Below are 27,857 nucleotides of genomic sequence, written 5' to 3'. Positions count from 1 at the left end.
AATGGGAATTCTCAGCTGCCAAGCATCAGACAAGCTGTAGAAACAGGATTTTTATTAACACATCACTGCAACATGCAGCTATTTAACTGCCTCCCCTCTTCTTCCTAATAAGACATCAAATTAAGGTTAAACTTTCAACTTCTTAAATAGAAGGGCTTTTTCCCTTTTTCAATTAACACTTCTGAGGTTTCAATACTAGGAGGAACAGAGCATTGTTTATATTTCTGACCCCAGTGGATAGTATCTTTCCTGTTTCATTCTTGGAAAACCAAAGCTCTGGGAAACTAAACAAAAGCTCAGAGCGTGGTGATGAGAGCAGTGAGAGAGAAGAAATATAAGAGAATACTTTAGGGTGGCCTCCCAGAAGTCTCCTAAATTTTTGCTCCAGATTGAATGGGCTGCTGCAGGTGTCTTATTCCCATTGGTCCATTTTGCCCTCAGCTAAATTAAAATTAGCTCCCAAGTGGGGGTTTTTTTGACTTAGAAAGATGCAAACTGGATTTCATGAAGAAAACTTTCAGCCACTGAAAACCAATGCACAAAAGGAAGAAACAGTGTTTGTGCACAATTGTATGTGAAGTTCTGCTCTTGGCCTCAAATTCTTGCTGCCAGGTGCTCAGAAGCTCAGCTACTTCTCCTGCCTTCCCACCCAGGACAGAATATCCTCTGCTCAGGTCAGGGAGGGAACAAAATCCAGCTGTAATAGCTGATAAACTCAGAAGTCTCTCACAATATATGGTCTGGAACCTCGCTCTATTCACAGACCAAAGGGAATGGTTTTGCCCAGTTCTCACCCTCCCAAGGATGGACCTTCAAAATCACCCTGATTTAATTCCCCCTTCCTCTGTACTTAGCAGTTATCCTACCTTCTCCTGGAATTCCTGGGTCTTTTCCCTCAGGAGATCCATATATCCTGTCAGCCTCCCTGGGCACTGCTGACTGACGGCCCTCTGGCTGCCCCCTCATGTTCCTCTTGTATTTCAGCATCCTGGGAAGCACCTCCTTCTCCCACTGTATCCACAGCTCTTCACCTCTGCCCTTCCTTTACCCTCCCCAGCTCTGCCTTTCCCAGCACCATTTGGGCTGGGTCTTCCCAAGCTCTGCCCAGTTCATCCCAGTCCTTGGGGCTGAACTCAGGATGCAGCAGAGCTGGGTGTGGGCAGTGGGAATTTCTCCCTCAAACACGATGACCCCTTTGCAATTACTGATATCTTATAATTGCTCTGGCTCCTTTATAAATCCCATCCCATTTCCCTTCCCAATCATCAGAGTTAAACAGAATTTCTCTTCTTCTTCTTGCCAGTCTCAGACTTGCAGCCCAAATTTCAGCTGTTTACCTTTTCCACAAATATATACAGTCAGTCCCTGGGTGATAAGAGAACTTCATCCCAAAGAATTGGCTGCTGAAATGAAACTACATTGATATATAAAAGTGAGTTCACAGTGATATGAATTAAGTGACTGTAATTCACAGGGCCCCATGTTTTTACTGGCATCTGCAAAAGTAACGTACTTGATTTTATAAATTACAGATGTCCTTTTTTTTCTGTGAAATCCTCTTAGTGGGAAACTCCAATATTTTAAATAGCTGAACTACACGCTGCACTAAAAACTGGCTGGGTTTAAATGGGATTTTAAATCTAGCACAGCCTGTAAATAGACTATTTATAAACAGGGAGCTTTGTGTATGTTTAAACTTTGTCAAGTCTTCCAAAGGGGGGGAAATGCCAGCCTGACATTCCTGTAGTCACTCACAGGATTTAAAAGCTGTTGGTGTTGCCCAAAATATTCTTAAGATACATTTATATGAAATGCACTGATTTCTGTTAGTTGTCATTAACTCTTGTGCTAGGAATGGAAATAGACTGCATTCTCTGAAAAGAAGAGAAAATACACCAAAGCCACCAAGTAAAGCACCCACCTTGATCTCAGCTGCTTTGCCAGGCAGTGACAGAGGTGCTCTGTTGCCACATCTTTGGCCAACAATATTTGTGCCACTTTGGCAACAAACCAAAGGATTTTAACAAGGTCAAAACCTGTCCAAGTAATAAGAGATTGATAAGGGGAAATGGCTCTGGGTTTTAATGCCAAATCTGTTGGAATCTGCCTCAATATGTGACTGTGCCTGAAAATTCTTCATTCAAGGAGTGTAAGAACTTCTCTGCTGGAGTGGACATGAAGATCTGACACCTCAAGGCTCCCTGTTCTCACTTTTCCCACAAGTTCTGCTAAACACCATGGCAGTACCTCCCAAAGGAAGCTGATGTGTGAACTTGCAGTTGTAGAAGTACTTAAAAGCAGAAATTCAGTCCAAACCCAATCCTCCAGACCTTAATCCTGCCTAATCCTTTGGCAGGACCTTATTGGAGGCAATTTATTTCACAGTCATTCCAAGTAATTGTTTTAATGTAGGTGGATGGTAAACAAAGGGAGGTTTTCTTTGCATGCTTGTGAAACTTTCAACTGATGTTGGCTAAGAGGGGGCTTCATCTACACCCTATAGTGCATATTTTTTAAAGTAGCTCTCATTAAAAGAGATTTTTAGAGCCCAGACATCACTCTTGCTCTGAAAATCAGATGGTTTGCAGTGGGCAACCAAAAATCCAATGCCCTTCACACCAATACATTCTATTTTCAGTCATTATTAACACTTCACAGCCCTGGCACTTCGGTTCCCTCCAGGCACGATGCAAATTCCTCTTGGAAGAAACAGCTCAGGATACAAGGGAGTGGATCATTAAAGTGTTCATACAATTTTTTAAAATAGCAGTAATCGAGCAGAAATTAACATTCAAGAGCCTCTCAGGCTGCAAGGCTTCATCTCCCCCTTCAGAAACATCGACTCCTATTGGTTCAGTACTTTTCTCTCAATTGAAAACACTGGGACGTTCCATTTAAAAGGATGTTAAAATGTATGGTAAACTTTAAAGAACCTTTCAGTGTACTTATTAAACATTTCTTCACTGCTGTTGATGTGGCCCTAGAGTGGAAAAACATTCATTCAGAGGAAACATTTGTTCTGGAGTCCAATTATTATTGCATTGTTTACTCTGGGGTTATTTTAAAGCCTTTTGGCTGTGAGGAAGCTCAGAGGGGACCTCCTAGATCTGAAAATCCCAGCACAAGCCTTGCCAGCATTTTGGTTGCCAACACACAATGCCAGTGAATCTTGTAAATGAACAAACAGAAGAAAAATGGAAATTATTTGGGACTTCAAACTAATCCCATTATGGGAACAAAGTAGCCTTTGTCACTCAGGAAGAATTTCTGTAGCACTCACCATAGTTTGGAAAGCTCAAGGTTGGGTCATATCGTTTATAAGGCAGCTCCTTCCCAACTACTGCAAGGTGTAATGTTCTTTTAAATCCAAATGTCTCTTTAAACACCCAACTTCTGTGTCTAATTCCTAGAAACCCTTGAATATCTAAAAGAAGGAAGGGAAAACTGTGTTCTTTGTTAATAAAGGGGATGTTTTGTGGAGGTTGGGGGATTGAGTTTTGCTCCCACTAAATCCCTTCCTCTTCAGGAGGGATCTGTACAATCTGGGTGCATTCGTGCTCTTCAGACTGATCCCTGTGCACCCCTCAGACAACAAAATTCTTCCACCCAGACCTGTGAGAGACACCAGAGTGCAGCAGTGCAGGTGACATGGACGTGCCCTGATGCACATGGAAAAAGGATTGCAGTCTCTCAAATTAAATCCTATTATTGGTGTTATTATGTTATGTTTTACTTCCCCTGAAACAAACACAGATGTGGCAGAAGTGGATATGCTGGAGAAACAGCAGATATTCTGGAGAAATAACAAATATTCTGGAGAAATAACAAATATTCTGGAGAAGTAACAAGTGCTTGGGACCCACTGAAGGGGCAGAATTCAGGATGAGTTTTATTCATCACAATAGCTACAATAAGTAACCACTGAGCACTATTCACCTGTCACATTTAGAATGGGAATGTGCCCATTTCTAGCTGCCTCTCTGCCATCCTGCTTTCTTTGTAGAAATTCTTACTTATTCTTTGCAGCTATTTTACTTTTTTAAAAAGATTATCAATAATAATAAGGTGTTGTTTAAAGTTTTTAGTGAATCAATAGGGCCCCAGATTTCCCTAGCAAAATTCCACAAATTACTAGGAAGCTGAAGTTTTACTTTGCATTTCCAGGCTGGAATTCAGCTCATGAACATGGTGTGAGCCACCAAAGCAGGCAGGGGAGAAACCTTCAGCTGAGACAGGAGAACAGGACAGGAGTTGCTTCAGACCACTGGATAGCCTGAGAAATCTCATTTTTCTTATCAGCCCTGTGCTTCCCATTCCTGTTCCCAAAGTGTGTGCCCAGCTGGGAACTGAACCTGTATTTTGTGGGAGATTGGGAGGGGAGGGCATTGCCAAGTTGCTGTTCTCTTGTTCATTTTCTGGTGGAACACATACAATTCCTACAGCTCTCGTGTGCTTCTGCTAAAAGCAATCCTGTAAATCCTTCTGCACAGAGGAGGAGGAATTTCCTTCCCAGCACTGATGTCCTGTTGCACTTGCAGGTGATGGACTGTGCCATGCCCCTGATCGGGGAGCACCAGACCGAAGACAGGCAGCACATCACCGAGTTAGTCGTAAGCAAAATGAACCAAATGTTGTCCAAAACTCCTATTCCATCTCCTCAGAGACCCACTGCCACTCAGCAGCCTCAGGTAGGAGACTTGTGCTTTTCAAATAGAGCATCCTGGTCTGTCATTTTCAGCTCAACGTTTTCCTCTGAGAATTTGGACGCCTGTGGAACCTCAAGGATCTGAGAACCTACCAACACATTTTTATCAGTTTGTTATATTTCAGTCAGATTGTCTCCAGATAGAATCAAGAAGTGCAAGTGTTGCTGTGTTTCTGCCAGGAAATGATCCCTGTGGGCTTTGTACTGTTTCCTTTCAATCCCATATATAAAATATCAGGGAAATACTAAGAAGCTCTGTCGTGGAAAACCCTTACCCTGAGGATGTCAGAAAGAATACTGATAATAATTCTTGTTCTTGTGAGAAATTAATCACATGATAATGTTCTTTAATGTGCTGCAATTCACAAAAATACCTTAGAAATCTAGGAAACTCCTGAAATATGTTCAGCATAGTAGAAAACATGGGTCAAAGGTCACAAATAGATGTATTTCACTTATTTTATCTTGCTTGGCCTGACAGTTAAAGTGTGGGGATGCAGAGTTCTGCCCCTGGCCTTGCCACCAGCTGGATTTCAGGAATCACCTCTGTGTCTCCATTTCCCTGCTTACAAAGTGTGGGGTTTATTTTACTGATCCTTTTAATAACTTCAGGGAGTGTGGCATTTTTGTAAAGGGCTCAGAGAACAGCAAAGTTTGGAGAGGTGTGGATTTGCTGGGTGGAATTTGATGGATAAGGAATTGGGTGGGTATCTGTGCCCAGTTACAGTCAGTGTTTAAATAGAAACCAGTAACGAGTCGTGACCTGTGGCTCTGTACCTAAAAGATGCTTATAAACCCTTTTTTTACCAAGACTGAGTGGCAGGGGGATGGTTTTAAACTGAAAAAGATTTAGATTAGACACCAGTTCTTTACAATGAGGGTGGTAAGGAGTGAGAACAGGTTGTGCAGAGAAGCTGTGGGTAACACACCATCAAATCCACCCTGCCCATGACCTGTCCAGGGCTCTGGTGCTGCCCTGGACCTCTGCCCTCCACAGGGATCAGCTGAACCCCAGAATCAGCCAAACTGTAAGACAGGAATTACCAAGCCTAAATCAAGGATCTATTTTTGCTCCCAGCAGGCTCCACACCAGGTAAACAATTTGAGAACAATTTTGTGGCACACCTCAGACAGACCAGTTCTTGAGGCAGAATGACTAATTTGTTCTTCAAATATCTCATCGTGCCTTAAGATATAAAAATACCCTGTCCCACATGAAAAAAAAAAAATGGTGTGGCTTCTATTTATGTTGTAGCCACTTGAAACTAAGCACAAAATTGTTTCAGCCACAGAACCACATACAATGGAGAAGTTTCCATCCAACATGGCTCAAGTCCATTGTAAAGGGCACTCACTGAGAGAGAAAGACAAGAAGGGGGAAAAAATAAATCACCTGGTGCCAAAATAGTTCCTTTTCGGAGCAGCAGATTATCCAGCAGATTATTAAAATGAAGCAAAGAGGCAAATTTGGAGTTGCCCAGTCAATACAAGTCGACATAAATCAAAATTTAAAGCAGTAACAGACATCACTGTCACATTAAGAGATTCACATTTGATATTTCACATTTTGATGGAAAAAAGGTAAGGTCTTGGGGAGGCTTTCCTGGATTTCCGAGCAGCCAAGGGAGGAGGAGGGTTTACTGTTACTGCTGTCATCCAAAGGAACTGGCTCTTTGTTGTATGTAAATAAAGTTTCCAAGCATTCCCAAAGGAAAACTGCCTACCTGAGCCCAGAATAAAAATAGGATCCAAGGGGCATTTTTAGAAGGTTCCTAAATTCCTCAGTCATTGCTGTCACTCAGCATGTCCATGGAAAGGGATTTTTGCTCTTAAACCAGAGTTATTGGATGAATGTAGAGATAATATTCTGGGATGATGGACTTCTGGTAGATTCCTGTTTGGTTTAGATTATTCCTGAAGGATTCAGCCTTTACTGATGGCAGCAGGATGTTATTCCACATTAACCTTCTTTTCCTTAGCCTATCCTTACATTATGGATTGCACCTGAGCAAAAAAAAAAAGCTGTGAAAACCACAGAACCTTCAGAATATTTGCAATATCTGTTAGTTTTCCTCTCAGTTAGTCAGACTCTTAAAATTGGCCTCGTTATACCAGTTTAGGGCAGGTAAAGGGGACCTGATTTTCTGCTGAAGATCGTGTTTGCAAATACCCATTGATCTTCCCAGCTTTAGGGGAAAATCATGAAACACATTTTTAGAATTTAAAGCAGACAACTCCTCGTGTGTAGTTCATTTTTAGCTGGGTTTTGCTAAAAGTAAAATCAATCTGTTAAAACAAGGCTGTCCCTTTCGGTTTTGAACAGTCTTCTCCTTTTCTAATGTGAGAAATTATTTCCTATTCTTGAGAAACCCCCTGTTCATCTGCAGGGCAGGGGGACACTGCCCATTCCTACAGGTGACACAAAATGCAAAGCCAGTGATTTATCCCAAATCAGCCCCGTGTGTGTGTGGGCATGGCCTTGGAAACCAAAGTACTGGAGGTGTCAAAGAGTAACTGCTGTGTTTTGCTGCTTCTGCTTTTAAATGAGCAGCCTATGGTCAATCATACAGCCCCAGATGTGCCACGTCTGGAATTTCCTTCTTATCTGGGGGGTTTAAAAGTGTTTCTCATCTAGTCCAGACTGTAGCACTGGGTGGATTGTGCATACAAACCTGCCTCAGTTTACAAATGCCCACAGTGGTCAGTCCCACTCCAATTAAGCATCCATCAGAAAACAAATCAATGATTGGGAAAATCAGCCTTTGTTTAGCACTGGGCAGCCAAGTCTTGGTGGGAATGGTTGGCCCTGCAGTGTGCTTTGAAGGCTGGCAAGGCTCTCCCTGTCACAGTGCCAGAGGGAGCAAATTCCAAAGGGAAACCTCAGAGGGGCAGGGCCTGGGGTTGTTAAACCCATTAAATCTGAGATATCTCAGTGGGGAGATTTTTTAAATACATGTTTTGTACGTTACCTGTTTATTTACCTGTAAACACTTGCCCAGACTCTGCAGCAGGTTCTGCTGGTGCACAGAGGGCAGAGGGGCTGGGCAGGAGGAGACTCAGGGAAGTTCTCTCTGTTAAAACTACATATGGTCAAAAAAATCCTCCACAAAATGAAGTTTCTTCTATTATTTAAAAACGTGATAGCTTGTTTTACCCCAAATCATGCTGAAAACACATAAGAGAACTTGATCTAGGAATATGATTTTTAAAGTTTTCCATAAACTCTGCCTGCTCTACTTGCAGGCAATAAAATTGTGGAAATCTAAATTTACATATTTTCTAACCTCTTTGACTACTTTTGACAGGTCTCTAGAGAAGCCTTTTTCAAATTTTTCCTAAAAATCAAGCAAATGGGTTCAACCACCCAGTGAACAGCCAGTGGAACCACTTATCTCTGCCTCCAGGAAACACCACTGGCCAAAGTTCTGCTCTGGGTTTGCAGAGCTCTGCAGGAGGTGGCTCAGTGCAGGCTGGCTCAGGCTCGTTCCTGGACAATAACATAAAACAATGATGTCAAACAACTGAAACAATAATGGTCAAACATCCACTCAGAGCTGCCCATCAGGTGCTGAGGTGAATTGTGCTGGAGTAAATTCCTCAGAGAAAATGACATTGTCCATGAGAATCACCATAAAATGCAAATGTTTATGGGCGTGTGAGCAGCTGGAGCTGAGGGAAATCCTGTTGGGAAAATGTTCGTTCAGTCCTGTTGCATTATCCACGAAAGAATAAGGGATTTTTTATCCTTAATGGAAGGCAAGAAGGAGGAAGTGTGTGCTCCAACATCCATAACATGATGACATCACAAAGAGCAGAGCATTCCCAGCCACATCCTGGTTCTGTGTGGTGTAAAAGAAAGGAGTGGCACAGTGCTAATAAACCAATTACAGACCGAATGTATTCTCCATTCCCTGCCCCCTTCTATGATATTGTTTATCCAGTTTTATTGTTCCATGTCCAGAGAGAAAATTGAACCACGTGTGGGCGTAGTGTAAATAACAAAAAGTGTGAATTCTAGAGAGAAAAGCAATCCACCAGCAAACTCCCTGCTCCTGGGTTTCCATAGGATTGGCTACAGTTCTGTCACCTTCCATCTCTGGGATTTACTGGGGATTTCTTAAAGGAAACTGCTTATGATGGGCAGCAATTTGCTTCAACTCACTGAAGTTTTGATGATGAGCAGAAAATGCAGCCATTTGGTTTGACCTTAGCTGAAGGGAACACATTGAATTGGGAAGGATCCCCTCATGGAGGTATATGGGAATGGAGAGTTCAGCATTAGTCTGCTTGCTAGGAGTAAACTTCTCTGCATGAAATTTGGGGTGTGGGCTTATCCCTAAGTTATTTTTCTCTTTCACAGTCTCGTAGAGGTTCACTCCAATTTCTACCCTTGATTAGAAGAGGACCCCTTGATCCGAATAGGAGCTGCCTGATAAAATAAACCAATTAAAAGGCCACACTGAGTTATCCTGTGTGAGAGAGGGTGAATGGAGGGGCTCACTGAGGGTCCTGCAGAGCAGAGCACCCCTCATGGAATTAGGTCTGTCCTAACAGAGGGATTTAAGGCCAGCTTGCCTTCAGGAGGTTGCTAAATGATCTAACAACCCCCAAACCCACTCATGCTGAATTTCCTTCTCTTAGGAAGAGATCGAAACAGGGGATAAATGGCCATCAGTTGGCCACAAAGCTGCTGTGGAACAGCATCTCAAATACGCTCGGGATCAGCCTGACTTCTCTTTGCTCCAGGAGGGCAGCACAGAGACCCTGCAGAAACAGGGTTTTACTGCATCCCTCTGCAGTGGTTTCTCTTTCCAATTGTTTCTCGTTCCAAGCTCTCCCCTGAGGTTCCCCTGAGTGCCCCAGCTCTGCCATGGGCACACAGAATGTCTGTGTGGAGACCAACTGAGCACTTTCTGTAGTTTGCTTGAGCAACCCCCGAGGTTTCCCCTGCTCCTTGTGCACCTCCCAAGGTCTGGGGGCACTCTGAGAGCCATCAGTGCCTCCAAACACCTCCCTGGCTCTTCTCCACCACTTCCCCTGCCCATAAGAGTCCTTTTAAATCGCAGTCCTTGGTAAGATAAATTACAATATTTAATATAATTAAATAATTTTTAATCAAAATACTTACAGGCTGCTTGTGGATGCCTTCCTAAATACACTGGTAGAGAATCTAAACCATTGGCATCAAAACTCACATAGAGCAAGGCAAAATATTGCTGGGGCACATAAATCACACAACACGGAATGCAAAACCTTCCAGAGGGCATTTAAGTCAAAAGCCATTCTGAAAAGCGTCATTTTTGCTGGAGGTGGTGCCCCCCTCACAGCGGTATTTTGGTTTTTTGCATCCCAGCGACACCTTGTGGATTTTCTTGTGGAATCAATGGGCTGGGGAGTTCTCTGTTATTATTACGAAGTTTTACATCATATTCCACGAGCCCAAGCACATTAAGAAAGGTACTTTCTGTATATTTTACAAATCAGCAAATTCTCCCTACTCGAAAATTTTCTATCATTTTATTGTAGTGCGTTTTTCTTAACTTCTTTTCATTATTTTAATATGGAATATATTTTAATAGGCTACCTTAATGTGCACATATGTAAGTATGTATATATATATATATGTATATATGTGTATATATATACACACACACACAATGTTTATCTGTGTTTGCTTATTTTAATCAAAAGGGGTTTTTAAACTCTTAGCTATTTTATGGTAGTGAAAATATAAGAGCAGCTGTTACTCTTTCAGATCCCAATATAAACATATGGAATTAAGAAAAGCAGCAGAAAATAAACAAGTAGGAGCCTGGGCCCACCACATCCTTGTAAAAGGCTACATTTGGGGCACAGTTCATGCCAGTAAAATTTATTTATCACAAGTATAAAATGATGGGGGTTTTTTTTCCCTACACTGAGGTTGTTTTGTCTGTCTTTAACAGGGCAGGTTCTGCATGTGAGGCACAGAGGCCACAATGGAGGCAGGACTCAGCTGTAGCTGCTGGATGAGGGATGTTCACGTATTTAAAACAGTCCCCATTTCATTAGCAAAGCTTGATTTATTTTAAACATTTGAACTCGACATGCAGGTATTGCAAGGTATCAAAATGACAAAGTTCATGCAGGAAAATAAATCCTGAAACCTTTAATATCAATAAGGACACAACATATAAATATTTCAGCAGGAATTTGACTAACAAAGCGACTGTGAAAGTGAAAAGAACTGATTTTAAATCGTTGCTGAGCTCCTGCACCAGCAGATGGAGTGAGAGCCAAGGGAGGCACAGAGGAGCTGCTCAGAGCTGGGTCTGAGTCTCCCCCTGAACAGAGGTCCCAGGTAAATAACTGGGGATAAATCTCTGCACAAACGCTCTGGGGCTGTAGCCCTGAATGTGTCCATCGAATGAGGGTGATTAAATCAATACACAGATAATGGTGATGCTGCTTAGCTTGGTTCCATGTGCCAAGAACCAGCCAAGGGTGCCTTCACAGGGCCCTTCTGAAGGGATCCGATGGCCTTTACATATAGAAGAATATACTAAATATATTAAAGGTTTAGGGTTATTTGGTCAAAGTTTCTACTGACATCAACAGAAATTTGTCCAAATGAAATGAAGCTTTGTGGGTGTAGCCTGTTTTTTGGGTTTGTTTTTTTTTTTTTTTTAAATTTCTGAGTGCTCTGCATGGAATGCATATCACCAGCAGTGTACCTGGAAAAATAACTGATTTCTGCAGACAGGCCAGGCAAACTTGGTAAGAGAAAGAGCTGCTCACAAGAGTACCCACTAGAAGAGAATCCCAAAGGAAAAAGCCCCTGACAGGGTCAGGCTTCAGGCCCAGGAGGATTTGGGTGACCTCAGTTGTCTGTAGGATACAGTGCTTCAGCCTTAGTGCTAATTTTTTAAATCAGAAGGCCACAAAATGCTGGTAAAACTGAAAAACAGGTTTTGTTCTAAAACAGAACAAAACAGGTTTTGTTCTAAGTTTTGTTTGTATTAAGTACTCAATAGATACTTTTCCACATTTATCTTAAAGATCATAACAATAATATTCTCTTTTGTCTTCATTCACATAGCAAAATGAGGCTTTTCTTAACTTTTTGTTACCTTCTGCCACATGACCTCCTGATCGTCTCACAGTCTGCCAGTGGTGTTGGGAATTCTGACACTCCATGCTCCCTTCCCTCAAGAAAAAAGAAAATAATTGGGGTTTAAAGCAATCCTGAGCCCACCACGATGGGGTGCCTGTCTGTTCTTCTGTGAGAAGCAGCTTTTTGGTCCCACAGGCATTTTTTTGGAAACTGCAAAAATTGTCCTCATTCCATTCTAGAGCAAACCCCATCCTTTTCCAAATCAGAGCAAGGGAAGCAGTGATCCCATCGTTACAGACCAGGGAAGAGCTGCCACAGACACAAACAGGACAGGAAAGCCCAGGCTGGATCTCTGTTTTTTCTTAGTGCTGTAATTACCATCATATATAACATCCTTTGATTTTTTATTTTATTTTTCATCTATTTTTACTCTCTGATCTGGTTTATTTAAGCTGAACCTAACAGAGATATCTTTTTTTTGGAGGCTTTTCCCTGGTGTCCCTTCCTTTCCCCACCCCGTGGTGGGTGTTTCCTCTCTACTTTTTTTTGTTATTATTCCCTGTCTCCACTTGACTTTTCTGTTTGATTTCTCTGACCTTTAAATCATACCCTGTTAAACAGGGCTGGCTGGCTTTTCTCCATGTTTAACTTGCAGGAATTCTGCCCCTCTCCCCAGGCATCCCTGCCACGGTTTATTTTCAATAAGGACCATGTGCTAAAAGTGTGTCAAAACCTTTAAACAAGGATAGGCACCAAGAGAAATTACGGAAGAATCCAAACCAGAGCAGCTCATTTCCATCTACTCTTGATTTGTCCATAGAGAAAAAAAATAAGCAACCCTCACACACGGACACACTTCCAATCCTGGAATGTGGTGATGGACTTCTGGAGCTGCCAGCAGAGCAAAGTCATCTTCAGCTGCTCCAAAATCCCCCTCCAGGGTCTCTCAACTTCTAACAGAGACTCAGGGGGGGTTTCAGAGCTCAGAGCAGCCCCCAAAGCTCCTGTGGGCGGCTGTGGGCTGGAGCAGCACCACGAGGAGCACGAAGAGAATCCATGAATGGTTGTTGTGTGTGGCTCTTACCAGAGCCCTGAACTCCACTTTAATTTGGGGAGGGCTCAGGGGTCTCTCCCAGGGCCTCTTTTCCGCATCCCCTCCCACTCCACCGCTCTGTGACCCTAAAAACACAAAATGTGGATTCTCAGACTGGACTTGAGGCTGCTACATGATCTTTTTTTCCAGACTCTCTTGTTTCCAAGGATAAACTTCAGCTCTGAGTGGATCCAGTAATGATGGATCTCTGTGGCTCAAGGTGAAGTTCTGCAGACCTGAAGCCCCTCCTGTTCATGCACGGATCACTTGTCATCCCATATTTCAGAATAGTCATAAAAATAACCTACTTTTTGTTAAGACTGGAGGAGCAGACACAGCACAGCATCACCCAAAGTCCCTGGGCTCAGGGGTCAAAGCCTTCCCTACAATTTCCACCCTCAGCACAGGATTTGTGCACTATCAGCCCCACCTTATCCAGTGTGAATGCAGAGGTTCCTCTGTACACTGGGAACGAGAGAGGAAATTTACCTTGCCAGTCACAGGATGTTCCCCTGGATGTGCTGTACCCTTCCTCCCTGCTTTTCCATCTGCCTTTGAGCTCTTCCCCTGCTCCAAACTCCCATCACACGCAGTGTCAGCACATGGGGGAGCTCGCTGCTATCCCAGACTCCACATCCCTCCCTGTCTGTGGGGAACAACCTTTTCCCTGGGAAGAGCTGCCTGGAAGCTGCTGTGCCGCTGCGTGGTTTTAATGTTCCCTGCTCCAAAAGCAGAAGTGGAAATCTGACTTCTTCAAGCAATAAAAGAGCTGCATCCGTGTCCAGTGGAATTATTGCCTGGCCGTGGAAGGGAGCAGAAAGCTTCAATAACTGATGCTACTTCAGAAATTCATTTTCCCTAATAAATCAACATCCTCCTTCTTCTCTAGAAACCTCATCAAACTGAGAGGTGGGGTGGTTTTTTTTTTTGTTCAGCAGAATAACAGAAAATAGGGCTGGAATGGACAGTGGGACTTCAGCTGTTCCAGTATCTCAGGGAAACCTCTGGAGTGTCCATGGGAACAGCACCGAGTCCCTGCTGGATGCTCACCTTCCCTGAGCCACCTGCTCTGCTGGGAGCATCCCTGCCCCAGGGCGAGTTGGAAGAAAAAAGATCTTAAAGGTCCCTTCCAACCCAAGCCATTCTGTGAGTCTGATTTTTAAGATCTTGTGTAAAAATACTCAAGCAGGAAACTATTGTCTAGGGAGTAATTAGTTATCTAGCAATGGAAAACAGTCTATAAAATCTAAGTTAGAATACTTTTTAATGTTTAAAAAGAAAGCCCTTTTCAGTGCATTTTTTAAAATACTATTCCAAGTAAAAATCTCACTGTTTTGCTTGTTTTCTGCTCTGAGCAGTCATTTCCTACCCATTATGGGGAAAACTCTAACAGGTTTTGCAGAGGTTCTTTGGGAAGTTGGTTGAGCAACAACAAAAGCTGCTCTAAGTTTTTGAATTCTTTATCAAAACTTCAGCTTGAAAAAACCCCAGGCTGGCCCCATTTTTGCCGAGTGTGTTTTCCACACAGATTCCCTCAGTGCAGAAGGGCAAGGCTGGGCAGTGGAACCCCAAAAACCTCTGAAAAGCAGGAGAGACCTGTCCTCTTGCTGCCCCCTTTGCACAGACAACAGGAAGGTGGATTTTTTTAAACTCATCTCTCCATTGTAGCTGTCACTGTTTCTCTCAGTCCACAGGGAATATAAAAAACAGCAAATAGCAAAATCCTTGTAGTCCTGTTCAGTGGCACGCAGTGGGGAGATAAATCACCTGAGCCAGAGTCACCTGGAATAGGGGAAGGTCTGAACCAGCACCCAGGAAAAACCCCAGCCACACTCACTGCACACAGAATGGATGAAGCAGGAAGCACCAGTTACTAAGAGGTTTTGTATTTTTGGATGCTCCACTTCAGGATTTCACTGCTTTGCTGAATTGTACAGCACGTGCTTATTTGCAGCCCAGTTTTATTCAGTTTATACACATTTCTTCTTGGTTTCCATTGTCCTTTGGCTTGCTTTTTGCCCCCAGTTTCTGTTTATAAAACCTCTTCGTTTTACTAAACTAAGCAGATAGGTTCTTCCAAAGGCTGCAGGCACAGCCTGGTCAGTTTGACAGCACTTTTGTGAGGCAGCTCAGGTTTCCTGAGCAGGGCTGGTGGCACTGAGACCCAGCAGCAAGGCCAGCACCTCGTGCAAACATTGCCCTGAGTTGTGATGACATTCTGGGGTTTTCTCCTCACAAATCTTTCCCATTCAATTTCAGTGAGTGAGTGAGTGAGTGAGTGAGCTCTGCCTTTGCGACAGATGCCTGTCATTAGTCCATAAATAGGATATTTTGGCCCTACAGTCTTCCAGCTCTGTATCATCTACAGGTTTTAGTAGCACACACCTACTTTTTTTGTGCCAGCTTAATTAATTAATAATCTACTTGAGATCTGCATCTCACTGATGTCCTTCCCAGCAGTTTTTCTTCCATAACTGCTTTTTTCCTCACCAATCACTTCCTTACCCTCAATGTAATCCCTGTCCTATTCGTGCTTAACCTTCTTCACTGTACCTTGGCCAATCCCAGTTTTTAGAGAGACCTGGTATGGAATTCTGCATTTCATGAGTCAGCTGGTTTTCATTTCTGAGATGAAGAATGTTCTCTTTTTACCTGCATCTCATTTTTAGCTTTTATCCCACCTGCCATCCTGCCCTTGCTCCTTGTTATCACCATCTATGACACTTCAAACATTCATTTGCTATTTACCCTCTACTTAAACCATCTCAGTGACCTCTCTCCTTAGCAATCACATTTTTTCTTAGTTCTGCTGTTACTTAAGTGTTTTACTATTTATTCCTGTTCCTTTATGAGCTCTAACTCAGCTCATATTTTGGCAACTCTCAATTGATCCCTGTCCTTCTTGACCTGAAAAACGTGGCTTACCCCTCAAATATTGAAATACCTATGAAAAGCTCCTGTCCTTACATTACAAAGAAAACCAAATGAGACCCAAAAACAACTCTACGTGCTCCAACTACAGTTCACAAAGTCTTCAACCTCAGCCAAATCAAAATCAATTTTTGCTGGGACTCTGTTTAGCATCTCTTTTGCCCAAGGGCTATTTCCCTGCCAAGTTGCTGCTTTTGCTCCCACCCATTTCAACATTCTTCAGACTGTTCAAAATTCAAGTGTATATGAATCCAATCTGCATTTATAGAAAGGTAGAAAAAGAAGCAATGCCCTGATCAAATTCTAACACAACTTGCTTTGAAGAATAAACAGCTTTTTCTGCCAGTTCCACCCCTAAAATTCTAAGGAGACTGTTTCAGGTAAGAGTGGAAAGGAAGGAAGTGCTACATGGACATCTAGAGACATTTATATTCTAGATAAGTAGTGGGGGTTGTGCTCTGGCTGTAATTAGCCAATATTCCTAAAGGTCATCATGCAGCCAAATCCTCACTTGTTCTGCCCAGAGCTGAGACCTCACTGGAGTGTATTTGCAGCATTCATGTGGCTTGGAGGCTTCCCCAAGTGAAGCTGTGTTTTTTGGGGCAGTTATATAAACAGCAAACCCCTCTGAACAGGAGAGCCCCTTTAGGCAGCCCTACAGAATGTTCCTGTCAGCATCAGCACCCCCTTCTCCTTCGGAATTCGGGCGGGGTATGAAAGTTGTGCTCCACAAAATGAAAACCAGAGGGGCTCCTTCTGCCATCAGTCACCACACCTCACTCAGGTAATCCTAAACCATCCCAAACACACTCCTGTCCTACTGATTCTGCTCTTTAACCCTGAGCATCCGCATGAGGAGCTGTGCAGGGCCACTTTCCATGATAAAATCCTGCATTTAACCCTTGATCCCTGCAGTGTCTGAACCAAGCACGTTTGCAGATCAGAGCTGCAGCACAGGAAAACATGTCTGTGCTGAAAGAAGGTGTCAGGAGGGTGAATTTCTAGGCCAGGCAACAAAGGAAAACAGAAAATCAGCAAGAGGGGTGAATACATCTGCAGGACAGGTCTGGTCCAGCACCTCTGCTCGGAGAGGAGTGAGCAGCTCCCACAACTGCATTGGCACCACCTTGCAGAGGTGAGAAGAACAGCCTGCAGTTAATTTGCCAACAACTGGTGTTTTAGAAGGAGCCTGGATTTTATTAAAGGTCTTGGCTCAGGGCAGCAAACAAGGCTGGTTCAAAGCCTGTCTTTAATATCAAGTATCAAGGACTGACTGTCTAAAAGAAAGACTCTCAAAAAGGGCTGGATTACTACAGACCATTGAAAAACCATGAGTAAGATTTCTCAGTTAGGAATGTAATGCTAATTAGACATTTTGGGTCAGCCTGGGTGGGTTGGCTAATTAGCCAAAGTAATATACCCATGTGATTGGCCTGGAGTGTGGGTGAGGTTCCTGGAAGCACCAGGTGATATCTGCTGAAAAAGAAAAGGAAAAAAAACCAAGGATGTGTGGGTGGCAAAATCAGGACAGCTGCAGTCAGTGACTGGAGAGGGGGAAATGTGCCTTCCACAGAAAATGCACAAAGGCTCCAAACTCCCAGCAGAGTTAGGGAAGGATTAGCGAGCTCCTATAATGTTTATTGAAAGCTTCATTTCGGATAAAATCATTTCTTTGGGAGATGAGAGATATGCAGATTGCGCAAGGGCCGGTGTTGTCATGTCAGATCAGTGCAGTTGTGTGATAAAACCGGAGACATCTCGGTGCAAGAACAAATGGCAGATTTGCTCCAGCCTCGGGGCCCGGGGCAGACACAGGCCCTGCCTATAGGTGTTGTTCTAACATTAAAGGAGATGAGAATTCAAACTGCCAGCCTGTGTTTCTAAATAAAACATGAGTTTTACCTGCGTAGTCTTTTGTTTTAGTGGAAAAATGAGAATATCCTCATATCCTCCCTGGCCACCCTGTGCCACTGTAGAGAGCCCCAGCTTGGGCTGTGGCCCTTGGTAAGGGTAGGGAGCCTATCATGTGCTAATCATGGTAATTATAGTTATAAAATCTTGTGTGTGCTTTCTAACAAAGTCACGTGGTCTCTTTGGGCCTCCAGAAAGAAACTCTTGGAGTTCTTGAAGCCCCAATCTTGGTGGTTTCCCCTCCCAGAGCACTCTGCATGTCCCACAGCCCCAGGAGTGGAGCAGAGGCTGCCAGGAGCATCCCAGCTCTGCGACAGGGCAGGAGCTGCCTCCTCCAGGGCAGCTTTTCAAGTTTCCACTCTGGGCTAATTGCCTTGGTCTCCCAGGAGCTCCTGATGCAAATGCAGATTTTGCAGGGAGCACATTGTCCAGAGTGGATACCACAAACACTCTGGGTGCTGAACGTGCCCAGGGGAGCCCAGCAGCTCCTGCATGTGGCTCTCAAAATCAGAGCAAGGAGGGAAACCAAAAGAGAGGCCTCTTACCCACACTAAAGTGCTGTGACATTTTCTGGTGGCTTTGTCTTTCCTTACAAAAGTTTCTTATTTTCTACATATCTTCATCCCTTTAGCGGTGCTCACCAGGAGCTGTGTAACTGGGGCAGGTAAATCAAGGATCAGAGTTTGTGTGGATCATTTTTACTCCTCATTTGGTCTTCTGCAGGTTGGTAACACTGAATAATGAGAGTTTTAGACCTGCCCTGTGCCCTTTTATTTATGTAGCTAAAGCAGACAGAGCAACTTGCAGCAGCTGCATGCACTGGAGAGTTGTTGTGCCATTGAGAGCTCTGACAGCTGCACTGCTGAGCAGGAATTCACAGCACTAGGAGCAAGATTTATTCTGTAAATAAAGCACTAGGAGCGAGATCAAATACAAATCTATCGGAAAAAAAACCCGCAGTAAGCTCCGCAAGAAACATGTTTAATTGCTTTTGCATTTGCTCTTTAATAAATTCTGCATTTTTTTCCTCTTGACAGATGGCAATTTGATTTCTGGATCCTTAAAAAAAATCCTAAGCTATTGTGTCCAATGATTTAATGTCTTTCACGTCTCAAAATATTAGAGATGGGCCTAAGACAAGGTTTGGACTCAAAAAGTCATGTTCCCAGAGGGTGTTCTGCTCCAAGGTTTTGGTTCAGGCCCATCTTTTCCTTTCACAAGTATCCATGTGAAAAGGATGCTGCCAAATAAACCTCCTGTTTTGAAAAGTGAAGTATTACATGTGTTTCTAATAACATGTCAGATGGAGAAGCATGAAATAATTTCAGTTATTTTTATTATTTGTCTGTGGTTTTTGCTTTCTTCTTTCATTTTGCTTAGCAAAACAGTGAAGCTGGAGCAGCCCATCTCCCTCCCCACTTACAGCCAGCAAATCAAAGTGAAACTGTCACTGGCAAAACTCCTGCTGTGCAAACGCTTCTGGATACAAGTGAACATAGTTAAAAATAAATTATTCTTTAAATTACACAAAGGTATCTGTTGAAATCCATTTCCTATTCAGTCTGTCCTAAAAAAAAAAAAAAAAAAAGAGAGAGAGACCAGAAGCATTGAGATACAAAAAAAACCTGGTTCCTGGTGCTGGGAACTGAGGATAAAGTCCTTCCCCAAATGGAGGTGAGGTTTGGGAAGGCACTCCCTGCATCCCGATCACATGCTGCAAAGGGAAAACAGTTCTTATAAGAGCTCAGCTTTGGACTAGCCCAGGATTCATATATCATGTCAGGCAGCAACTAAATTAAAAAATGGTATTGGGAATAAATTTAAAGTGTATGTTCAGCCCCACCAATAAAGAGTTTTCTAATGAAAATAAAGACAAATTAGTGGAAAATTGGAACCGAGCTACTCTAATTTTATTTTTTTTTTCTTTTCTGTTTTCAAATGTATTTTCCAGAGTGGATCACTAAAGGAGCCAGAGCCAAACAAAATCCCACCTCAGCGACCACCACCTCAAGGTTGTTTACAGTACATTCTCGACTGTAATGGCGTTGCAGTAGGACCAAAACAAGTCCAGGCTACTTAGATAATTGAGACCAAAAGCAAGGGTTAAAGCAAAAAATGAAAAGAGGGGAAAAAAAAAATTGAAAGAAAAGAAACAAACAATCTTAATGCAACCATCCCAGTTTTGTTCAATTTGCCATTGTTTCAGTGCTGACCTGGACTGTGTTTTTTCTATGCAGTGTCAACTCTCCCGTCTGGTTGTTTCCTTGTTCCTGTCTGTGCGTGTAATGCTTTCCAACCTTCCTCTGTAAAACTTGTGATTGCAGGGCTGCTGTCAACAGTGTACAAAGAATGTGCCTCTCTAGAGCCCAGTGCCACTGTACATCATGGATGGTTAGACAGTATTTTTGGAGTATTCTATATCGTTCAGTAAAATTCCCCCGAGGTGCAAACCCCCGTCCCTTTGCTTACTCTGTGAGTGTGTGCACACTGTACTCATAGCCTTTATTTTTCTGTGCGTGTGCATGACCAATAGGTAGGTGATCCAGATATATTTTTAAAAGTCTATATTAGGATTTGCTAGTGAGGCTTTTTATTTATAATTTTATAAAGTTTATTAACCTTTGAGTTTTACTTATACGCGAGTGGAAGTCTGCTATTTTCAGTGACTCCATAAAATACGGTTCTTCCCAAGGAATATTTAAAATATCTTCTATTTTACATACTGGTATTCATATTTTTAGTAATTCTGCATTAAATTATTAGCTACAAAGCTATGTAAATGGGCCACCTATGTGCAATATCTCAGTGAAAGTGTGAGTATTTAATGTATCCTATTTCAATTAAGTAGTACCTTTTGTTGTCATTCTGAATTAGTAATCTATGGAGATTTTTAATGAAAACTAATGCAAATACTTCCAAAAAAATCTTATACTTACCTAAGATTTAAATCCCAGGGTATTTGGGGAGAAGTACCTCAAGGACTGTTAAACTTCCTGTAAGAGCTCATTTCATTTAAACACTGAGAAGTGAGGGGATGGCAGACCAAGGTACCTTTAACCAGCTGAGGCTCCTGGGTTAGAAAATGCAAGACAAAAATGTCAGCGGTTTTCTTTACCAACTCAGGTCTCCTATTTTACACCTACAAGTATCCCGAGAGCTGTAAAGAAAATCCAGTCCCGACGTTATCCACATAAATAGGGTTTGTAAGAACTGCTTTGACATCAAACATGCAAAAGGACTTGAGATGCCTGACAACTGCTAGATTTTCTGTAGGTAAATTCTTTGTGATTTTTACTTAAGTGATTTCTAATGTGATGTTGTGAGAGCTCCACAGGCAGGCAGTTAATCTGCTGTGAGAAATCTAGCCTAGAATCACAAGCTGCACACTGCTGGCATACCAGAAAGCTTAGTTGCAAGCGAGCCACAAAACTATAATTTTCATCTTGAATATGTACAAAGATGAGTAGTGGCCATTAGTTTAGTGCAAACAATTATGTTTAAAGGGAAAACAGCCTGATGTTCTACGTCTGTTTTCCCTACAAACACTGGAAAAAGTTATCAGTGAGTCTCATCATTCTTAGTGTTTCTTTTATTCGTACGAGCTGGCTGGTAAGATGAGAATTAAGGTATGCATTATTAGCTATTTAAATGTTTGTGGTAAGTGCTACTGTTTACTACCTATCAGTAAATTACATGAATATTTTGCTTTAGTGATCAGCATTTGTCTGGGTCAGTGATCGTTCCAACGATGGCATTGGCTATTTTGTTCTCTATTAAGGAAATTCCACCTAGAAATCAGGTTCACAAATCCTTACCTCCAGACACCCTAAAAGTGAACAAACCATACTGCCCTGGGGTGGAGAACTGAATCTGATGACTGATTTTCCTTTCAAGCAGTTGGTATTTTTTGCATGGAGTAGTGCCAGTATTCACAAGTGCTTTTCACACGACATTTGTGCGTTGTGTGTGTGCGGAAGACCTGGGTGTCTCAGACAGGATTCCAGCCTGTTCCCTGGGAAGGATTCGCAGGGGCACACACAATTCCTACATCCCACAGCCAAGAAACAAGCCACGATGTCTCTCTGCATGTCAGCATGCTTAGGTGCAATATTGTGGGTAACAGGGAACAGATGTTTTACAGTGTAGGCTTAATGTTCAGTTCTGTTGAGTTATTTTTGGTAAAAGTTTCTTTCATGATTGTTGCCTTTTGTACAACCCAGCTGCAAGAAAGTGAGCAAACGCTGGAAATGTGACAGCAGTATATCTTTTATGTGAAATCTCTTGTACAGCTTAATGTGCAATAAAAGAAAGTTATATCTGTCTTCAGTGTAAAGTTTCTGGCATTCAAGCCTGTACGTACAAGTGGGGGAAAGAAACCTTTCTGGTTTTCAATACTGAGTGAAAGGAGACTAATAAGAAAATCCTCCTTATTAAGATGTTGCAAGACCATGTTATCACCTTCAAATATTTCCTACAAAAGTGGTTCAAATTAATAAACAATGAAGGCACATTCCTTAACATTCAGTACGTGCTATTTATCTTTCTACACCACAACACACTGCTACAACTGTGTTAAAACTTACTGAGGCATTGGCACATGCTGTCCTCACACACACACACTGGAACCTCATGTACTAAGGGGAAAGTTAACTATAAAGGCAATTTAAAACCCAACAGAAATCATGTATTGCAGCAGTACATCCAGATACGAAGGGTTTCTTTTAGAGACCTGAGCAGATTAAGTGTTTTACTTGCACTAAATATCTATGCAAGACTAAAAAACTCCCAGATATCCAGAAGGTCTTGCTCAGTTGTGTTCTGTGATATTTACAACAGCTCTGATCCTGAGTGAAGCATTATACAAACAAATACTCAGAATTTCCCATCCTTTCTCCCCTAAAGTCAGGTGTCCTGAGTGCATTTTCATGTGCAAGTGTTCAAATTCAGTTATAACAACCATCAGTCAAGAAAACCCCAGTCAGACCTGGGAACTGAGATAAAAGCAGCAAGCCCTGATGTCTGACACAGCACTGTTTCAGTCAGAAAGCAGAAAAAACCCCACTGGATGATGCTGTAGCATCTTTCAGCCATGGATTTCACAGCCTGAGTCTCTCCTGCACGTTGTAGTTTCACGCTTCACGCAGTAGTTTGCCAGTAAAGTGCCTTCCTGGTAAAGAATTAGTAATGACTTTCTTGTGTTTCTTGTAATGTTCTTGACATATCTCACTAAGGGGTTAAGTAAGTTATGAAAATACTTTCAACCAGCCAGAAAATTTCAGCATGAAGTTGTTATACTGCTATAAGAGTGAATCTTAGAGGAATATTACAGAAATTATTTTAAGACTTTGGAGGAAGAAAACTGCAATAACTCCACAGAAAATAGTGAATGTCTTGCTGAAATAGGTATTACTGCTGTGTTCAGTTATCTCACAGCCTCTCCTTGCCTTGGGCCAAAGCTATTCTGGGGGTAACTCCATTGATTTGGTTTGAAGTCAGTACCTGGGATAGATTGGGTGCTATTTAGCAATTCTAAGGCTGATTCATAGGGGCTCCAAGCAAGTTCCTAATGTACCAGGTGTGAATAGTGCTATTGCCTCCATGCAAGCGCAGTCCTTGTGAATAGACTTTTGCCTCGAAAGTAGCGTTAATCACGTTGGAGGATGATTTTAAAGTGTTGGATATGAAGTCTAAATAAGGCCTCTTTGCAACTATAACATTATGAAGTTTTTCTTGTACTGAACCTAGGGGGCCCAGTGCAACCCCAAGGAATGCAATCCCAAAGCCAGGAGCCATTGCAGCCCCAGCGCGTGTTCCCCGCGGGGCAGGCAGCAAAGCCCGCAGCCTCGCAGCCCCAGCGGCCGCCCGGACCCACCACCCAGCAGCCACGGCCCCAGGCCCAAGGTCCTCCCAGCTCCAGGTTATCAAAGGAAGCAGAGCCACAGCCACAGCCCCAGCCAGAGCCACAGCCTGCGCCACAACAGAAGCCTCAGTCTCATCCGCAGCTTAAGTAAGAGTCGCTTTATCCATTCCTTTTTTCTCCTCGTGGCACAGATTTTGTGTAACTGGGATTTGGGGGTTGGTCTAATAGTCAGGGGGAGAGTGTACATGTTGTTCCCTAGTTTAAAATGAGGTTAAATAGTTCAAAAAGCTTAATCTCTGCTAATGGAGTAAAGTAAGCCACTGTCATTAGTCCTATCCTAAGCGCTGCACAAAATTTCATCTGCCAGTTGTGCAATTTCAGCCAGGTCTGAAAAAGCATCATCTTTCTTGTCTTTGTTTCCTCCTTTTGGTGCCACTGACTCACGGACTGGGTGTGCTGTCAGCCTGCACTCCAAGAGGAAGTCTTATCTAGTTCAACTTTTAACCTTGCAGTCACTGAGACAACAGATTTCGTTTCCAAAGGCCTGTCTCAGGCACAATCCAGGCTGGATAATGTTGGACAGTGGCTGCCAAATTGGTTCTTTATGCTGCCCTTGGTTGTGCAGGGGATGTGCTCAAGCCCTGCCCAGAGAAGGCTGCACAAAACTCAAACAAAAGTGGTTGTCCCACTTCTGGAAGATTCCTTACTCATTTACCTGCATCCAGTAAGAAATGTGGAAAGGGTCCCCCCTCAGAGCTCAAACCCAGCCAGCAGAAACCTCAGGGAAGGCATCAGCAGAGGTTTGCAGTTTTCCAGCACAGCCGCCCTGGCACAACTACAGCCAGGAGATTCTCAGACACATCTCCTTAGTCTGGTATGTACAAAGGCCTGCATGGAGTCTTTGTTTCCTCCAGGGAACACAGATCCCCTTGTTCTACCCACTCCTGTGCTAACACCAGTGGGAAACACCCCTGGGTCCTCCCCTGAGCCCAATTCAGTGCTGAAGATATGCTGGAGGACAATGTGCAAAGAGGACAATATTTCCCTTGCCTCCCTGGGACAATGTATTTCTTTATTCTGTTTTATAATCATAAGTCTCAAATTGATTCATCCATCCTTTAAATACACATAGAGAATAGAGAGGTGGGGTTTTTTAAGCAAGATGGAAACTAGTTTATAGTTTGAAACTTAACTTGACAACTTGTGGTGTTGAAGAAAAGCAGCTAAGAACAGTTACAGAAGGACTCTGCCACATGCTGGTTCCCAGCTTTCTCCTTGAAGCTTTTTCTTCACATCTAGATTCATTTTTCTCTTCTTCAAATGGAAGAGCCTCTCTTTAAAACACAATAACAAAGGAGAAATGAAAGTTTTTAAGGTGTAAGCCATAATAAGAGCAGCTTTTCTAACTTTCAGAAGCAGTTCAGGTCCACACCAAAGCTCAGATCTCCTGCCTGTAGGATTAACTCTATTTGCATGTGTATGCTTTGTATTCACCCACATGCTGTTGCCTAACCTGTATGTACATGTTATTAATCTGTGAATAAATATTTAATTAGGCTACTTATTGTGTTACTAATCAAGTCAAGTGCTGCTTCCCACCCTCCCTCTTTCAGTGAGTACAAACAAACATTTATCAGTCTATTCTCATTAGCACAACTATAATTTATGAAAAACCTAAAACGCCTGCAGCACTGTTTGCTGTACATTATTAGTTTAGAAGTAGAGAAGCTGCAAACCATGAGGAGTCTGAGACAATCTGCATAAGGAAAGTGCTTCAGTTTTACTAGAGCCAAAACTGAAATCTGTCATACTGAGATCAAAATGAAACCAGGTAACTCATTTTACCAATGCAGGGATGTCTTTGTAAAAAGTTGATAACTCATTAATGTGTTCTATTTAAATTCAAGCCTATTTTTAGATGTTATTTTATCTGACAAGTCATGAGTTAAAGTTTTAAACTTTAGCTATTTTCCTTCTTGTTTTCCTTGTAATGTTTTTTATGCTTATGGGAACTTGCACAGAAGTTACATGATAGCACTGAGGATGGAGTAGCATTGCCAGGCACTGCCTATAGACAAGAAAAAAATATGTCTGATTTGAGGTATTTTTTTAAAGATATAACATCTTTAAGCCTCTGTTAAGGATCTAATATTCAATACATATAGACAAAGGGAGAGCACGCTACAATTTAGGATTCAAACTCTTGTAAAATACCTGATTTTTCTCTGTGCATAACTGTTTGCAGCCTTACCAAAACACAATTATTAATCACCCCTGTTGGGTTGTGATTTGAATTTATAGCCAGCTCCACATTTTCCTCAAGCTCTAATTCACATCATCCAATTCAGATCTGTGGAAGGAAAACAAAACACCGGTGTGTTCCTTAAAATAAGTATTACCCTCAAGTCTCACTCTCAAGTCAGGGTGCAGGAGGGAAGTGCTGTGTGGGACCTAACTGTGGGGTACAAAACTGTGGGGTACAAAACTGTGGGGTACAAAACTGAGTGTTCCATAACCCTATTGCCGGTGGTGAAAGCCCATCCTTGTCCACGTCTCAGGGACAATTTCCCCTCTGCTCACCACTGATCCAAGTGCTCGGGGGGTGGAGGCTGGGGGCTGATGTGACCATGCAGAACCTGTTGTGCTTGTGTCTTGCAGCAAGTCGCAGTCCTTGACCAACGCCTTCAGCTTCACAGAGTCCTCCTTCTTCCGGTCGTCTGTGAACGAAGACGAGGCGAAAGCCGAGACCATCCGGAACTTGAGGAAATCCTTTGCTAGTCTGTTTTCTGATTAGCCAGCTTCATGTACACCTGAGATAGTCCCACACCGCCGTGAATGTCCCATAGGTTTTGTTCTCCCTGTGCCAGTACCCTTCTCTACTGTGCTCACTGTTGTACCAAGCAATATGTTAAACCTACAGAAACACAAATAAATAGCAGGAGGACTTTGGTGAGTGAGGTCCCACCCAGGAACGTGTAAAAACATCTGTAAAGAAGGAAGGGTTCCATTGCTCCCACAGAATGTCCAATTCTAAGGTCCTTATCCATTGTAATATTGTGGCCTTACTGTGACTGAAGTATATAATCCTATTTGAGACTCCTTTGTAGAATTGTGTTAATAAAGCATTGAGGAATGGGTTTCTCCTCGCTTTGCCCATTTCCAATGCATTGCAATGCATGTGTATTTTGTGTGTAAATGTTTAGTACTGCAGAAGTATAGTCTTGACTTGTTCTTGCCTCCCAGATTCAGGAGGCAATTCACACTGACATTCTTGTCAAGCCACATAAATAATGTGAGAAATTGAAGCAGTTTCTTCCTCCTTATCCAACCCTTCCATCAGCTGGTTGTAGACTTCTGATGTATTGCTGGGAGTTATCAGTACACTAAATGTCATAAATAGAGTGTATATGTACTACTGTATCTCCATATGTCTATTTAAATAATTTATTTCCAAACTGTAACCATAACTGGGTTTAGTTGCAAAGAATATGCATGATGTTACCCTTATTTTTGTGAACACCTTCTAATAAATGTAAAGTCCCATGCCTGATTTAAAAAAATGTCCTCTACAAAGCTTGTTTCAACATCAATATATATTGTCTATTTTGACTGATATCAAGAGGGTAACTTTATGATTATAAAATATTTGGACACAAACTACAGCTGTAAGAAAATAAACTATCACAATGAATTCCTTTGTTGAATCAGCATTGTAAAAAAAAAACACCCTATAAATTGTAGGTATCACATTTACATTTTCTACTGAGTTATGTCTTTTAAAAATATTTCTCTGACTTGTCCTAACAGAATTCATCCCAGACTTTGAGGTAGTAGCAGCAGTTTTTAACAGAAGTTTCTGAATCAAACTGAAGCTTGTTACTAATCTCTAGACCATCCATTTCCAAAAGATTTTTATGTCATTCTGAATCTCTTATCATGAATCACATGCAATCCTTGCCAGGAAACAGTGCTAACAGAGGAAACAAGAAAAAATACCTGCAATATTAACATGGCTGAGGGAGAAAAAGAGCAACACCGTGGTCACTTAAAAACCCTCTGGGATTTGTAGTGGCTTTGTAGAGACACCTCTATTTGCCTCAGAAATTTAGCTCTTGGAGATGTGGTAGTTGATGGAGCCTGGGTAAATCACAAGCACCTTTTGATGACACAAATCCTTTCAGCAGTCTTGGGTTCCTCTGGGTGCAGAGCCCGGGAGGTTGGCAGTGAAGTGTGGAAACTTTAATGTGCAGAGGTGTCAGAGCTG

The 27,857-nt window shown here is 42.4% G+C and overlaps 1 protein-coding gene across 1 annotated transcript in view; it reads left to right on the top strand.

Annotated features, from left to right (window-relative positions):
* Nucleotides 1-27,262, top strand: part of SYN2 (synapsin II) — a 153,639-nt gene extending 126,377 nt beyond the window's left edge. Inside the window, exons 10-13 of the mRNA XM_069027771.1 lie at nucleotides 4,539-4,688; nucleotides 19,685-19,745; nucleotides 23,479-23,740; nucleotides 26,252-27,262. Coding sequence (XP_068883872.1) covers nucleotides 4,539-4,688; nucleotides 19,685-19,745; nucleotides 23,479-23,740; nucleotides 26,252-26,387 — 609 coding nt within the window. The 3' untranslated portion in view covers nucleotides 26,388-27,262. The remainder of the gene's footprint in view (nucleotides 1-4,538; nucleotides 4,689-19,684; nucleotides 19,746-23,478; nucleotides 23,741-26,251) is intronic.
* The last annotated feature ends 595 nt before the right edge of the window (nucleotides 27,263-27,857 follow it).

The sequence above is a fragment of the Aphelocoma coerulescens genome, chromosome 12 (assembly GCF_041296385.1).
Source record: "Aphelocoma coerulescens isolate FSJ_1873_10779 chromosome 12, UR_Acoe_1.0, whole genome shotgun sequence".
In the NCBI taxonomy this organism is placed as follows: Eukaryota; Metazoa; Chordata; class Aves; order Passeriformes; family Corvidae; genus Aphelocoma; species Aphelocoma coerulescens.
This window is presented reverse-complemented; position numbering and strand designations above follow the sequence as displayed.